Genomic DNA, 16,965 nt, shown 5'->3' with positions numbered 1-16,965 from the left:
TATTTTAAACAAGATTAATCATAGTAAGATAAAGCCTATTTAAGTAGTAGGATTACTATTCTTATTATTTCAATGATACACTCCAACGTTTAAATATCTGGCGAAAAAAAAAAAATTGGTCTCGAGTGATTCAGATTCTCCATAATTGTTTTGCCTGCAAATTCAGATAGGATTGAAAGTATTATAATTATTTTATTCAATTGATTTTCTGTTAGATTTTCAAGAGACTATTATTTTTACATCAATTTTAAGTCATTAAAAACCCAAGGTGCTCTTTAAAAAAAAAATACCAAAAAAGTCTCAAGACTCAGATTCACTCTGTCATTGTGCCACTCTCTTCTTTGGTATTTATCTATATTCATTACAACGAGATATTACACTTAGTTGGCTGTCAAAATTAACTGGAAATTGGAAGAAATTCTGTGGCTGCACTACCTCACGTGATTCTTTATGAACTTGCTGAGTATTTTCTCCCCACCCTTTCCCCCTCGTGTCTTTCCCCTCTACCCTCTCTTTCTCTGATGCCAAAAATGGATTTATCCCATTGTCTCAAACAGAGTAATTGAGTCATCTCCTCCTTTGCCTTTCCCTCATGTTACTTTCCTGGAGAGGATTTCTGTGGCCATATTATCAAAATCAACACCCTTTCCTTTCTTCACGAACTTTAATGATTACCTTAGTTATTTGTTACCTGCTTAATTTCTTTATCTCTAATTGGAATGTAAGCTCTACAGAATCAGGGGGTTTCATCTGTCTTGCTCACGACTCAATCCCCTAGAGACTTAGAACAGGGCCAGAACCACAGTAGATGCTCAATCATATTTATTGACTGATCTTGTGGCCCCTTGCTGACCACATTGTTATCAGAGTCACCTCAAAAGGCTTTTTCAAAGGACTTTTCTAGAGTAAGATCCTATGTAAGAAAAAGTATGGTAGCAGCTGTTAAGATAATAAAATATTTGCCCTTGTTACAAGAAAAATCAATGCTTCCTTAGAAGAATGAAGTATCATAACCAAGTAAAACTTAGCCCAGAAATTTAACAATTCAACCTAAGGAACTCTATGAATATAATACTTTAGTAGCCTGAGTAAGACACCATATGATGGTTTTAGTATGTATTGAAAAAGCATTTCATAAAACCCAGGACTTACTCATAATGAAAACCTTAAAAAAAAAAAAAAAAACAATACTAGGAATTATGTTTCCTTATAACTTAGGAATAGCCACTTACAGTTAAAAGCCCAAACCAGAGACTGTCTTTTTCGAAGCAGAAATAAAATCTTTTTCACGGGTCATACTGACCTACTCATACTCTCTCCTGAATATCTTTCAGATCTGTCCCCAGTCCTTTATTCCCACTCCCTCTCTTCCAGTTCAGGCTCACAGGACCCATTACCTGGGTTATTTCAGAAGTAGATCCCCAGCTTCTGTGCTGGTCCCAGACTAGTTACTCAAACTGCCACTAATGCCGTCTTTCCAAAATACAAATCTGATTACGTCCCGTCCATCCAAAGACTTCAACGTTGAAGGTCCAAAGAAGGGCACGATTTGGAGTGTTCCCATGGACAGCCAGCTAGTTGGACACCTAGAGGCCCATATAAAGTAACATTTACTTGGTAAATTCTTCAGTTTCAAAAGCAATAACTGCCCTTCCAAACCCTCATTCAAGTCCCAAGTTTGCAGTGTCTGCTGACATGGGGGGCTTCACCAGGCATCATAAGGCTAACCCACTGTGACTGTACCTGAACTAGACATCAGAATTCCATCTGGAACCCTGACTTCACTCGGTCCCACCAAGCGTCACAGCTGTATCACCTCCGGCCACTACACACAACGTATGCCTCTCTGGTCATTTGTCTTCTCACGTACTTGACTCCATATTGCTTTCTGTTTCCTCTCCTGTTCTTATGGCTGCCTTCCCTCCTAAACTTTCCAGCTGGCAAATCCTCAGGCTTTTCTCAGACTATTTCTTTCCCTTCCTTGCCTCATCGGAAACTTAGCTCTCCCATAACCACCTCTGTGTAGGTCGAGGGCTCTCCTTCCCTATCCCAATGTGCTCAAAGGTGGAGTTGGCATCATTTCACCCCCCAATTCATTTTCCAGCTATGAGCTCTCCTCCACTCCACTGACTTTCCTACTTCTATCAACTTCCCAGTCATTGGTCATTCCCGAACATTTCATTCTGGGATTATAGTTTTCCTCCCTGTGTTGTTCCATCATTTTGTCTGACACTTGAATTAAGAACTGAGTGGGGCGCCTGGGTGGCGCAGTCGGTTAAGCGTCCGACTTCAGCCAAGTCACGATCTCACGGTCCGTGAGTTCGAGCCCCGCGTCGGGCTCTGGGCTGATGGCTCAGAGCCTGGATGCTGTTTCCGATTCTGTGTCTCCCTCTCTCTCTGCCCCTCCCCCGTTCATGCTCTGTCTCTCTCTGTCCCAAAAATAAATAAACGTTGAAAAAAAAATTAAAAAAAAAAAAACTGAGTAACAAGATGGAGAGACCATGTATGTAGGTCTGGGGAATCACATTCAGGTAGAGGAAATACCTAGTGTTAAGGTCTGAGGAAGGAGGGAAAACTGGAGTGTAGTCAAACCAGTGAGATGGGGCCAAACCACATGGGACTTGGAAAACGAGGGCCAAGAGTTTGGCTTGTGTGATCAATGTAATGTGAAAACACTGAAAGGGAGGGAAATCAATAGGATTTCCATTAAAAGAAATCATTTTGTCTGTTGTGTGGGGAATGGACTGAATGGAAGCAGGAGTAGAAGCAGGAAGCCAATTGGGAAGCCACTGGGGTTCAGATAAAACCACTTTAACTAAAGTACCATTCGTGGAAATACAGAAAAGTGGAGAGATTTAGAATATACTCTTAAGAGGATACAGGCCTTCTAATGGACTGGGAGAGGGCCAAGAGTAATAAATAATAAATAAGGGGAGGGATCAAGGGTGATATTGCCATTTAACAACAATGGGACGACTGAGGAAGGAGCAGGTTTGGGATGTGACAAGAAAACCTAACTTTTGAAGTATGCGTTAAGTCACCTGTGCAGAGATGTCAAGTAGAGAGTCTGGAGCTCAGTGATGCAGTCAGGACCGGAGAAATCGGGGCGGGGGGGGGGGGGGGGTCTCGGTGGACCATTGGTAGTTATGGCACCAGATTTGGATGCAGTTGCTGAATGAGTGAACGCAGAGAAGAGGAAAAGGCCAGGGACAGAGATGGGGAGCCCTCCAATATTTAATGGTCAGAGGGGAAAGAATAGCCAGCAAAAGAGAATGAGAAGGAGCAGGGAGAATAGAGGAAGTTGAGGAGTGTGTGGTGATCTGGAAGTCAGATGATGAAACTGTTTCAAGGAGGAAGTAATCATCTGTCTCAAATTCTGTTGAGGTGAGTATAATGAAAACTGAGCGCTTACTGTTAGACACATTAAGACGAATCTCCTCGGAGACCCTGACTAAAGCCTTTTCAGTGGAGGGAGAAGGGACCAAAGTCAGAGTGGGCCGAGGAGACGCATGGAGGTGAGGAGTTGGGCATAAGCACTGAGTTTTGTCATATAGCAGAACAAATGCATATGCACTAACGAGGTCATGGACTCGAGGGAGGGTCCTCGCTGGTCCAGAGATACCACAGTGTATTTGTAAGTTGATACACAAGATCTAGCAGAGAGGGGAAAAGGATGAGTTAGGTAAATTCACAGATTCAGTGTCTCTCTTGATTTTCTATTTTCTCAGTGACATAAAAGAAAAGCCACGTACTCGCTTCAGCAGTACGTACACTAAAACTGGAAGGACAGAGAAAATTAGCATAGTCCCTGCATGTGAGGATGACTCACAAAGTCATGAATCACCCCATGTTTTTATAAAAATATAAATAAAAATTTTCGAAAGGTGAAGCATGGGCTGAGAATGAGGGAAAGGGCAGGGGCAGCGGAAGTGTAAAGAGACAGGATAAAGTTTGAAATAGTTCTCTTCCCTACCAGGTTAAGTGGGAGAGAACACTGAGGCAGCAAACTGATGGTATTGTTTGCCAGGGCTGAGAGCTCACTCTGAAATCTGTGATCAGGAGGACCTATCGCCATGGCTATGTTTGTTCCCAGCCATGTGCAGCTGCTTGAGTGCATCTGAGTAGGCAGAGAAATAGTTTATCTGCCAGATAAATGAGTGTCAAGGAGGGAAAGAGGAATGAAGGGATGAGTATGGTGACAGACGCAGAATAAGCCTAAAAGGTGAGAATTAAGGACATGAAGAAGTAGGGGAACCAGGGAAGTTGGCAGGTTCAATGCATTGGCACATGGCAACTCCCAAAGAGAATGGCTCGAATGTGATTACATATGGAGGCCAGCGGAGCAAAGCAAGATGGCCGCTGTAATTCTCACCTAGAATTACACTGGCTTGATAATACCTTTAACTCACAGTAAAGGGGCAAATATCTCTTTTCATTATTATCACTTTCTTTTATTAACGTACCAATGTTCTTGATACTAATTTGGTCCAGACTCTGGTTCAACCATATATGCTTTGCGTGGTAGATTTGAACTGTTTTCTTCAAGGAGCATTCAAAGGTCATTATTACCCCATAGAGAATGATAATCACATGTGGGCTCCAACACCTAGGGAAGCTACAAATGGAAACTGGAAATAGTTTTGCGGGGGGAGGGGGCAGGGAATGAATAAAGCAACAAACTTTTGGCTGACATAAAATTGCGGTGAGGACAAGTTCACCTGTTTTAGCTTTGCTTTCCCCATCTCACAGAATTCTAAAAAGGTTTTTAAACCCTTCCTTTAGCATAAGGCAGTAAACATTTGAGTGTAATTTAGTGCCAGATTGCAGGAAATTTGACTTAGGAAATTCAGTCTATGGACTCATCAGGCAACTGTGCTTCTGTTTTCCAGAGACAATACGTTTCAACGTCTGCCCTCTAATCCACTCCCCAGATTTTTTAAATAATGTTTTAAGTTTACTTGTTTATTTTTGAGAGAGAGACAGAGAGTGAGCGGGAGAGAGGCAGAGGACAGAGAGAATCCTAAGCAGGCTCTACACTGTCAGCAGAGCCCAATATGGGGCTCAAACTCACAAACTATTATGAGATCATGACCTGAGCGAAAAACTAGAGTCAGACACAGAACGGACTGAGCCACCCAGGAGCCCCTCTAACCCACTCCCCAGATTTAACTTCACGTATTAAATGCAATCAGAATCAAATTTCCTACAAGATTTTTTATGGCTTGTGGCAAGATGATTCTAGAATTCATATGAAAGAACAAAAAGCCAAATATTTATACGTAGTATTTAAAGCAAGGTGGGTTTTGTTCAGGAATAGGCAAAGATCAAAAGAACAAGAGTCCAGAAACAGACGTACATCGATATATGGGTATTTACCATGTCATAAAATTTCACATGTGTGAGAAATGGTGATGGAACGGTTTGGTCACGTTTTTAATTTACTTATTTTCTAGTTATACTCTTTTTAGTAGTTGCTCTAGAGATTACAATATGCACTTTTAATTTATCACAACAGACAAGGAGTTTATATGGAATTACTTCAGGTAAAATATAGGAACCTTGAATAAGTATGCTTTCATTGACCCACCCACCCCCAATCTTTGTCACGCTATACTTAAATACATATTATAAATCTCCAAATATAAAAGTGTTATAGTTTTTGCTTTAGTCATGTATCTTTTGAAGAAATTAAGAGGATAATAAATTATATGCACATGTATATATACATGTATCCTTTTATATTTATTACGTATTTACCATTTCTAGAACTCTTCATTCCTTCCTGTCAACCTGAGTAGCCATTTGTCACCATATTTCTTTCCTTTTGACCTGAAGAATTTCCTTTGAAGGGAATTTCTTATAGTACAGTTTGCAGATGATGATTTATCTCTGATTTTGATCATCTAAAAATGTCTTTAGGGGCGCCTGGGTGGCCCAGTCGGTTGAGCGTCTGACTTCAGCTCAGGTCATGATCTCATGGTTTGTGGGTTCGAGCCCCGCTTTGGGCTCTGTGCTGACAGCTCAGAGCCTGGAGCCTGCTTGGGATTCTGTGTCTCCCTCTCTCTCTTCCCTCCCTCGCTCATGCTCTTTCTTTCAAAAATAAATAAGCATTAAAAAAAATTTTTTTTAATGCTTAAAAATGTCTTTAATCTGCCTTCACTTTTGATGAATTGTTTTTGCTGGTTGAGTTTTTCTTTTCCACACTTTAAAAATGCTATTCTTGGGGCACCTGGGTGGCTCAGTCGGTTGAACAACTGACTCTTGGTTTTGGCTCAGGTCATGATCTCACAGTTCGTGAGTTTGAACCCTGCATTGGGATCTGCACTGTCAGACTTGGGATTCTTTCTCTCCCTCTCTCTCTGCCCCTCCCCCACTCGCTCCCTCTCAAAATGAATCAACTTAAAAAAATGCTACTGTCAAATCTTCTGGCCTTCATTAATTGCCTTGCTCCTCCCCCCACCAGTGTTTTTGAGATGTAATTGACATATATCATATTAAGTTGTACGACATAATTTGATATAAGTATATATTGAAAAATGATTATCACAATAAAGCTAGTTGACATCCGTCACCTCACATAGTTACAAACTTTTCTTATGACTAGAAATTTTAAGAGCTACTCTCATAGCAACTTTCAAATATATAACACAGTGTTGTCAACTATAGGCTCCATGCTGTATATTACATTCCCAGAACTTATTTATAACTGGAAGTCTGTGCCTTTGAGTATAGTTGACAATATTACATTAGTTTCAGATGTACAACACAGTGATTAGACAAGTTTACCAATTATGCTATGCTCATCACAAAAGTAGCTACATCTGTAACCACACAGCAGCATTACAATATCATGGACTGTATTCCTTATGCCTTTCATTCCTGTGACATTTCATAACTAGAAGTCTGTATCTCCCACTCCCCTTCACCCATTTTGCCCATTCCCCCACCCCCTCCCGTCCACAAAGCATATGTTTGTTCTCTGTATTTACAGGTCTGATTCTGCCTCTTATTTATTCATTTTTTTAGATGCCACATATGAATGAAATTATATGGTATTTATCTTTCTCAGTCTGACTTACTTCACTTAGCTAGCATAATACCCTCTAGGTCCATCCACATTGTTACAAATGACACAGTCCCATCCTCTTTTTATGGCTGAGTGATATGCCTGTGTGTGTGTGTACATACATATACATATACATATACATATACATATACATATACATATACATATACATATACATATCTTCCTTACCCATTCATCAATCAGTGGACTCTTCCATATCTTGATTATTGTAAATGAGTCTGCAATAAACAAAGAAGTGGATAGATCCTTTCAAATTACTGTTTTGTTATCTTTGGGTAAATACCCAGTAGTTGAATTAATGGATCATATGGTATTTCTATTTTTAATTTTTTGAAATTATACTGTTTTGCACACTGGCTGTTCCAATTTACATTCCCACCAACAGTGAACAAGGGTTTCTTTTTCTCTGCATTCTCACCAACACTTGTTATTTCTTGTCTTTTTTATTTTAGCCACTCTGACAATGTGATGTCTCATTGTGGTTTTGATTTGCATTTCCCTGATGATGAGTGATGTTGAGCATCTTTTCATGTGTCTGTTGGCTATCTGTATGTCTTCTTTGGAAAAAACGGTCCTCTGCACATCTTCTACTTGGATTATTTGTGTGTGTGTGTGTGTGTGTGTGTGTGTGTGTGTGAGAGAGAGAGAGAGAGAGAGAGAGAGAGATGGCTAAGCCAAATATATATGGCTAATTATTTGGATATATTTGGATATTAACTTTGTCAGATGTATCATTTGCAAATATCTTCTCCCACTGAGTAGGTTTTTGGCCTTTTTGTTTTGGTGGTGGTTTCCTTCACTGTGCTGCAAAAGCTCTTTATTTTGATGTAGTCCCAATAGTTTATTTTGGGTTTTGCTTCCCTTACCTTAGGAGACATATCTAGAAAAATGTCTCTATGGCGAATGCTAGAGAAATCACTGCCTGTTTTCTAGGAACTTTATGGGTTTAGATCTCACATTTAAGTCCTTAGTCCCTTTTGAGTTGATTTTTGTGTATGGTATCAGAAAGTGGTCCAGTTTCATTCTTTAACATGTAGCTGTCCAGTTTTCCCAACACCATTTATTGAAGAGACTATCTTTCATTGTATATTCTTGTCTCCTTTGTCATAGATTATTTGACCATATAATTGTAGGTTTAATTCTGGGTTCTTTCTTCTGTTCCATTGATCTATGTGTCTATTTACATACCACTACCATACCGCTTTACTACAGCTTTGCATAGTATACCTTGAAATCTGGAATTGTGATACCTCCAGTTTTGTTCTTTATTGAGGTTGCTTTCGCTCTTCAGGGTTTTTTGCAGTTCCATGCAAATTTTAGTAATTTTTTAATTTTGTGAAAAACGCTGTTGGTATTTTGATAGGTATTGCATTGACTCTATAGATTGCTTTGTGCAATGTACACTTTAACAAAGATGGGGCACCCGGGTGGCTCAGTTGGTTAAGCGACTGACTTCAGCTCAGGTTATGATCTCACAGTTCATGAGTTCGAGCCGAATGTCAGGCTCTGTGCAAACAGCTCAGAGCCTGGAGCCTGCTTCAGATTCTGCGTCTCCCTGTTTCTCTGCCCCTCCTCCACTCACACTCTTTCTCTCAAAAATAAATAAATATTAAAAAATATTTTTAAATATATATACATTTTAACAATGTTAATTCTTCAAATCTAGAAGCATAGAATATCTTTCCATTTGTTTGTGTCATCTTCAATTTCTTTCATCAATGTTTTATAGTTTTCACAGTACAGGTCTTTCACTTCTTTGGTTAACCTCCTAGGCATTGTATTCTTTTTGGTACAGTTATAAGTGTAGTTTCTTAATTTCTCTTTCTGTTACCTTATTAGTATATAGACATACTACTGATTTCAGAGCATTAATTTTATCTCCTTCAAATTTACTGAATTCACTTATTAGTTCTAACAGGTTTTGATGGAGCCTTTAGGTTTTCTATGTATAGTATCGCAGTCATCTTCCAATAGTGATAGTTTAACTTCTTGTTTACCAAAATGAATACTCCTTTTTCTTATCTGATTGCTGTGGCTACAACTTCCAGTAGCATGTTGAATACAAGTGGCGAGAATGGACATCCTGGTTTTATTCCTAATCTTAGAGGGAAAGCTGTGTTTTTCACATTCAGTAAGATGTCAGCTGTGGGTTTTTCATATAGGTCTTTATTATGTTGAGGTATGTTTCCTCTAAACCTACCTTGTTCAGAGTTTTTATCATGAATTGATGTTGATTTGTATCAGATGCTTTTTCTGCATCTGTTGAGATGATCATATGATTTGTATCCTTTGTTTGGTGATGTGGTGTACCACATGGTTGATTTGTAAATACTGAACCATCCTTGTATCCCCAGAATAAATCCCACTTGATTGTGGTGAATGATCCTTTTAATGCATTGTTGGATTCAGCTTGCTAATATTTTGTTGAGTTTTGCATCTATGTTCATCGGGGATCTTGGCCTATAGTTTTCTTTTTTTTGTTGTGTCTTTGTCTGGTTTTGGTATCAGGGCAATGCTGGCTTCACAGAATGCATATGGAACCTTTCCTTCCTCTTCTGTTGTTTGAATCATTTAGGAGAATAGGTTTTAACTCTTCTTTAAATGTCTGGTAGAATTTACCTATGAAGCCATCTGTTCCTGGACTTTTATTTTTTTGTTAGTTTTTTTTTTTTTTTTTTAATTACTGATTCAGTTTCATTACTAGTAATCAACCTATTCAGATTTATTTCTTCTTGATTCAGTTTCAGAAGATTGTATGTTTCCAGGAATTTATCCATTTCTTCAAGGTTGTCCCATTTGTTGGCATAGGTTTATCTTTTCAAAGAACTAGCTCTTGGTTTCATTGATTTTTTTTTTTTCTGTCCCTTATGTCACTTATTTCTGCTCTGATCTTTACCATTTCCTTCCTTTTACATCATTTTACCTTGGGCTTTGTTCTTCTTTTTTAAGTTCCCTTAGATACAAGTTTAGATTGTTTGAGCTTTTTCTTGTTTCTTGAGGTAGGCCTGTATCACTACATATTTTCCTCTGAGAACTGCCTTTGCTGTGTCCCAAGATTTTGTTGTGTTTTCATTTTCATTTGTCTCCACATATTTTGATTTCTTCTTTGCTTTGTTGACCCATTGGTTGTTCAGTATCATGTTGTTTAGCCTCCATGTGTTTTTTCCCCTATTTTTTTCTTGTGATTTATTTCTAGTTTCATACTCTACGGTCAGAAAAGATGCATGGCATGACTTCAGTCTTCTTAAATACTAATTATATAGTTGTTCTCCTGTACATCATGTGTCATTTTTCTCAGGCTACTTTCAAGATTTCTTCGGCTTTCAGCAGTTTGACCATGATGTATGCCTGGGAAATCTACTTCATGTTTATACAGCCTGAGGTTCACTGAACTTCATGGATCACTTCCAGCTGCAGTTTTTAAGAGTAATCTCTCCTCTGGCTTGCATATGCTCTGGTAAACTTTCCAGTGTCTTAAAAAAAAAAAAAATTTTTTTTAATGTTTGCTCCAGATTTAGTCATTGCTATCTGTGGAAGGATTTACACAACCATCTCACTCGACCACCAGTAAATTCCCTCTTACTATTAGGTTTAGAAAAAAAGGCAAAGGGGCACCTGGGTGGCTCAGTCAGTTAAGCGTCCGTCTTTGGCTCAGGTCATGATCTCATTGTTCACGAGTTCAAGCCCTGCATCGGGCTCTGTGCTGACCACTCAGAGCTTGGAGCTTGCTTCAGATTCTGAGTCTCCTTCTCTCTCTCGACCCCTCCCTGGCTCTGTCTCTCAAAAACAAATAAATATTTTTAAAAAGGTTTAAAAAAAAAGAAAAAAGGAAAAAAAAGATAAATATGTACGTCACACATTCACAAAGACAAATCTCTATAAATTGGGACTCACTAAAAAGCAAACACCTTTATCTTCTATCACTGTGGTATTTAGCCAGCAAGAGAACTTGGAGAGAGCAGTGAAGGATAAAAGCTAGAATGCAGTGTATAGAAAATGGGTTTGATCGTCAAACATTTTCTTCTTGGGAATGATGTTTGACAGTCTGTGCCTGATGGATTTTTTGGAGGGGGCAACATCTTCCTGTGTGCTCTTTGTGACTATGCAGATGTCATATGAATAGCATGTTGTATGTAAATTATCACTGAGCATACTTAGTGTGCTTGAAGGGAGAACATAGTGTTTGGGGCTCACAAGTGTACTCTGATTGTAAATGTGGAAGAAGTTACAGCTATTCTTGTACGTTGATAAGTTCTAAAAACTGTGCCCATCCAGAATAAGGGCTATAAGGTAGAAGGGAGGAGAGAAAAAAGGAAATCATATTGAAACATAATCCAACTGCGGAAGCTAAAACATGAGGGAAATGCCTTATATCCTTTAGATCTCAGAGCTCTGGGAATGCCTACTCAGGAGATATACCCTTCCTTCTTCCCTTCCCTCCCTGTCCCACCCCCCTCCTCCTTTATTTCCAGCTCTGCAGACTAAAGGGCAACCGTCTGCCTGGGCACAGACCCATGACATCAAACATCATGTCACAGGAAGAAGACTTTTACACCATTACTGGGAAAAAGAATTTAGTTTGGGTAAAACTAAAAACTGGGGGTTTTTTGTTCTTTTCCTTTGTGGAAGGAAAAAGGAGTGGAGTACATGAAGAAAATCATCCATTCTCCATGTCCCAAAGCAAGACACCTACAATTTGCAGCTGCCTACAACCTTGGAAGAGCTTATTATGAAGGGAAAGGTGTCAAACGATCAGATGAGGAAGCTGAAAGGTAGTCTTACCTGAAAACAAGTGTTGTTTTTTTTTTTCTTTTTAATCAAATGCTGACACAAAGAGTAACTTGCCCTTTTTTCTTTTAGACTGTGGCTTTTTGCTGCAGACAATGGAAATCCAAAAGCTAGTGTGAAAGCTCAAAGTATCCTAGGATTATATTATTCCACAAAAGAACCCAAAGAATTAGAAAAGGTAACACTGATCTATTTGTTTTTAACGCCAGCACCACGCATAGATTAATATTTATTTCAGAAATTAATAATAATTTCTTTTTTGAAGGGAGGGCGGTAAAGAATGAGTGTCTAGTTTTAAAGATCTCTTACATTTCTTTAAAGTGTAAAGAAAGTTTACAGTTTGGGATCTCAAGGCTCATTTTACCCTTTACTCATCCATGGTCTACCTTTTCCCTACCTCTACCAAAGGATTCCACGGATGTGAGAGCACTTTCTACACTATAAAAAGCCACACGTACAAAATATTTGATACCATGAAAGCTGAGAGAGTCCTAAAATATGGCCCAAATCCTATTATGTGAATAAATTAATTTGTTCTGAGAAAGTAATGATGCTAGTAAGTAAAATACACACACACGAAAATGAGTTAAAAATTAAATCCATTTACGACTTTTGCATAAATACAATCTCTTTAATCATCAATGATTGAAACATTTTCCAAGAAATCGTACGGGTTGGAGGAAACGTAGGGCCAAGTGCTACTTGTAAGAGGCATGAAGAACAAACTCACAAGAAACACCAACCGAACAAGACCCTCTTTGGATAACTAAGCAGCCACTTGGAAATAATTTTTTGAACCAATTCAAAGTCACTGTAGCTGAGTACTGAGCAAATGGGCTTGCAAACACATGCAGCTTTTATCTCGGCTGCCCGGGATCAACAGGCACCACCTCTGAGATCTCGGCATCAGCAGCTCTCCTCTCCCTGCTGGGCCTCATTGCAGGGTGTCTCAGAGCCTAGCAGACACTTAGTTCCTACCTCCTACCTCCTACCTTCCTGATCCTTCCTCGGGAAACATCAGAAAATCTTGAATCCTATGACAGCTGAACTGGCTAGGCTGTGACCTCTAACCTCGCTTTTGGATTTGTGAAACTGGCGCTCACCTGAAACACACACAAGGTGCTCAAACTGTTTCCTAGAGATAAGTTATGCACACTATCTCATAATTAGAGATTTTTTCTTTCTTTCCGGTATTCCCTTATAATTTTGCCTGGTGGGTAACAAAGATGAAATTGTGCTTTTTCTTAGGCATTTTATTGGCATTCAGAAGCATGTGGCAATGGAAATCTGGAGTCCCAGGGTGCACTTGGGCTGATGTATTTTTACGGACAAGGCATCCGCCAGGACCCTGAAGCTGCCTTGCAGTGCTTAAGAGAAGCGGCAGAACGTGGAAACGTCTATGCTCAAGGGAATCTCGTGGAGTATTACTATAAGATGAAATTTTTTACTAAGTGTGTTACATTTTCCAAAAGGTAAATAAGCTGGATAAAAGTATTTCCAAAACCTCCTCCCAGATGTTCTATGCCAGGTCTGTTCAATAGAACTTGCTACAATATTGGAAATGACGGCTAGTGAGCACTTGAAATGTGGCAAGTGCAACTGACGACTCACCTGTTACATTTCATTAGATTTTGGAAGAGTCTAATTCTGTGCTATCAGTCTTCAGGATGCAGTGTTATTCACTCTATGTACCAGCTGATGATCTTAATCACGTTTGACTTTTGGGGGCATGAATTTCCTTTTTTATAAAGAAGAAAATACCTCCATAGGATTACTAACATAGTGCATATAAAGTACTTAACATAGCTTAGCACATCAGAAATGTTGTTAAATATGTTTTAATTTCTTCATAGACTCTTCAGCCACATGTTCTATGACTGCACAATTGCAAGATAGCTTTATAAAGATTGTAAAATGAGAATGGTTAAGAGATGCCAATATTAACACCTTATAAAATATATGGAGATTCTCTTCTCTGAGTCCATGTACTTTCCCCACATTTATTTACTCATAATGTACAAAAGCAATATACCAGGAAAAACAGGCGTGGATGTCCCCTAGAGAGGCTGTAAGGCCATGCTGATGTATTTCCCTCCCAATAATGCCTGACAGAGCCCCTGGGACCCCCTCTTCCCTCACCCAGTGTGGGGCAGTCATCCACAATGTTGTCTGAAGAACTTGGTTCCACCCTCTCCCCAACATCATGGCTCCCAGGGAGCAGGTCACTTACAAGTGTGGTCCCCAAAGTCCCTAAAGTCTAAGTGCCCATCTGGTTAAAACCAAGACTTTAAAATCTGTCAAACTTTCCATTACTGTCCACATTCCTATTCCTCATAATATCACGGGTGACATGAGGTTAAGTAGATCCCATTTTCACACTACCCTCTAGACTTGTGTCAGGGTTATGAAGGAGGACTTTTTTTGCCCACTTTTTAACAAAGATAGATGTGTAAGTTTCTTGATATGTTTTCTGATCCTATGTGACTGAAGTCCAAATTTAAGGTCAATGTTTGAATAAATGATTCAAAGAAATAGAAAATGCTTTTTCCCCATTGTTTAAATCTGCAAGGTGTTATTAAGTTTAAAATATTATTATTATGGGGTACCTGGGTGGCTCAGTTGGTTAAGCATCCAACTTCGGCTCAGGTCATGATCTCACAGTTTGTGGGTTCGAGCCCCGCGTCGGGCCCTGTGCTGACAGCTCAGGGCCTGGAGCCTGCTTCGGATTCAGTGTCTCCCTCTCTCTTTGCCCCTCCCCCACTCACGCTGTCTCTCCCTCAAAAATAAATATTAAAAAAATTTTTTTAAATATTATTACTATAAGAAAATAAACTTTTGTGTTTTCTAGTGGTTATTAAGCCTGACTGACAAGTATGATTATAGAGAAGCTGTGAAGTAAACTCTTTGTTAGCTCCTCTTCCCTTGGTTTTAACTGGCGATTTTATTTACCCTTCACCACAAAACAAATACCACAAACAACTTAGTTCTCAAACAGGTGGAAATAGGGAAATTACTTTGGGCACCACTTCTGAACATGCAATTGGTAAAAATGTAAACTAGAACTCATGTCCTTTTTAACTTCACAATTAAATGTCACCACAGGATTGCTGACTACGATGAAGTTCATGACATCCCTACGATAGCCCGGGTCACGGACTGTCTCCCGGAATTCATCACCAGAGGCATGGCCATGGCATCTTTCTACCACGCCCGATGTCTTCAGCTTGGCTTGGGGGTCACAAAGGATGAAGCGACAGCGAAACACTATTATTCTAAAGTAAGGAAGCCTGAGCACAAACAACATTGACTCAAATAGAAATTGCTGAGTTTTTAGTTAAGACTTGAACATCTTTATGGATTAGTATTTTTCCTACTTAATTATTGCGCAGATAATCTGTCTAGGAGAGGTTGTCAGACACGTGGATTATTTGCAGACAGTTCTGCCAGATTCCTATTAGCATAATTAAACTCAGATGATAAAAGTTCCATTTTGATGCAAATTATTCTCTCTCACCCTGCCACCCTCTGGAGCCTAAGGGCCAGCACCAAGACCCTATAGCCAGAGTATTCATGCCTCCTTCTAACCAGAAGTATGAACCTATTCTCATTCTAGTACCTTAATGAAATAGAATAAATAAAGTTAAAAAAAAAAAAAAAACCTGAGAGAGAGAGAGAGAGAGCGAGCAAGCATGCAAGCAGGGGAGGGGTAGAAAGAGAGGGAGAGAGAATCCCAAGCTGAGAGTACAGAGCCTGACGCGGGGCTCGAACTCACGAACTGTGAGATCATGACCTGATCCAAAACCAAGAGTTGGACACTTAGCCAACTGAGCCACCCAGGCACTCTGAAATCTAGTTTTAAATTTTTTTTTTTTTTATGCATGACATCAACCACACTTTCTGCACACTACCCAAACTCAATCATGAGTTTGAGGTGATCAGTTGAAGTAAGACTTTCCTTGTTTTAATCCATTTGGATTAGCTCCCAAATGGATTTCACCTCTAAAATCAAGCAACTTAGAAAGTGGGAAGGGAATGAGAAAGGGGGGGAATCATCATGAATAGCAACTGCAAGTAAAGTTTTAAAAAAATAAAACACACACACACACACACACACACACACACACACACACACAAACTGCATGTCTTAGGTCGATGACATCCATGAAGTCCAAAGTAGAATTATACCTTATTAAAACTTATAAAGCAATTCATGGGGTGCACAAATTGTTTAGCTGGAGCAGGTGAACAAGGCAAGGAACAATTTTCCAAGTCCTCTGCCTGAATCTGACCATTTAACAGCAGTGGTTCTCAACCTTCTCTGCATATTAAAATCACTTGGGTATTTTTAACAAATTCCAAAGCCCAAGTCTTATTTCAGAACAATTAAATCATGTTCTCTGAGAGTGCAACCCAAGTGTATTTGCTGAAAGCTCTCCCGAGGACTCCAATGTTCAGGCAACTTTTGGAACCCCTAAATTAATTTGTTTGAAATTAAAATTTCCACAACTTAAGCCCATATCAACACATAAATATAGGAACACAGTACACAAATTCAACTGAGATATTTACCATTACACCATTCTGTTAGTATGAAAAATCGTTGTCTTCAACTTTTTACAAAATCTAAATGTTCTCTGTATTATACTGATTTCCAAAGTCAATTTCAAATTCTGTGTTATCCTTCATGTCTTTTCCAAATAAACAGAAGCAGAGAAAACTCTGGGTCAACAAAATCCTGAAATGTGGTATATGTTCATCTTAAATAAAACAGCGAAACAAACAGACTGCAACCTTAAAAGTGTTTTTCCCAAGATGGGAGAAAATATCCCCAGTATTCAATTTTGGCCATTGTCTTTTACAGGAGATGCTTTTAACAAGGGAGAAGATTCCAAAGTAGTAGGCCAGTGAAGGGTCTGGAATCCTGTCCCATGAGCATACATTGAGTATTTTATTTAGAAACAAAAGGACAGGAGTCCAGACAGTCGTCTTCACCAGACTGAAAGGCTGTCCTACAGAAAAGGAACAGCAGGGCGGGGAGCAGAATGATAGCCAATGGCAGTGTGTTAGGCAGGGGGAAAAGATAAGGCCCT

General features: G+C 39.3%; 1 protein-coding gene and 1 non-coding gene across 7 annotated transcripts in view; both read left to right on the top strand.

Annotated features, from left to right (window-relative positions):
* Positions 1 to 16,965, top strand: part of LOC123585523 (LRP2 binding protein) — a 38,275-nt gene that overhangs the window by 15,148 nt on the left and 6,162 nt on the right. For 5 of the 6 annotated variants that reach the window (XM_045453806.1, XM_045453791.1, XM_045453798.1 and 2 more), the window contains 4 exons: positions 11,717 to 11,859; positions 11,948 to 12,053; positions 13,124 to 13,347; positions 14,978 to 15,152. In XM_045453806.1, the coding sequence (XP_045309762.1) occupies positions 11,717 to 11,859; positions 11,948 to 12,053; positions 13,124 to 13,347; positions 14,978 to 15,152 (648 nt within the window). The remainder of the gene's footprint in view (positions 1 to 11,716; positions 11,860 to 11,947; positions 12,054 to 13,123; positions 13,348 to 14,977; positions 15,153 to 16,965) is intronic. The other variant, XM_045453815.1, reaches the window with a different exon arrangement.
* Positions 3,749 to 3,855, top strand: LOC123596585. Its single transcript, XR_006711756.1, has one exon. It is a non-coding gene; the product is annotated as a U6 spliceosomal RNA (small nuclear RNA).

The sequence above is a fragment of the Leopardus geoffroyi genome, chromosome B1, assembly GCF_018350155.1.
Source record: "Leopardus geoffroyi isolate Oge1 chromosome B1, O.geoffroyi_Oge1_pat1.0, whole genome shotgun sequence".
NCBI classification, from domain to species: domain Eukaryota; kingdom Metazoa; phylum Chordata; class Mammalia; order Carnivora; family Felidae; genus Leopardus; species Leopardus geoffroyi.
The sequence above is the reverse complement of the archived record's forward strand: the minus strand, read 5'-3'. Positions and strand labels throughout refer to the sequence as shown.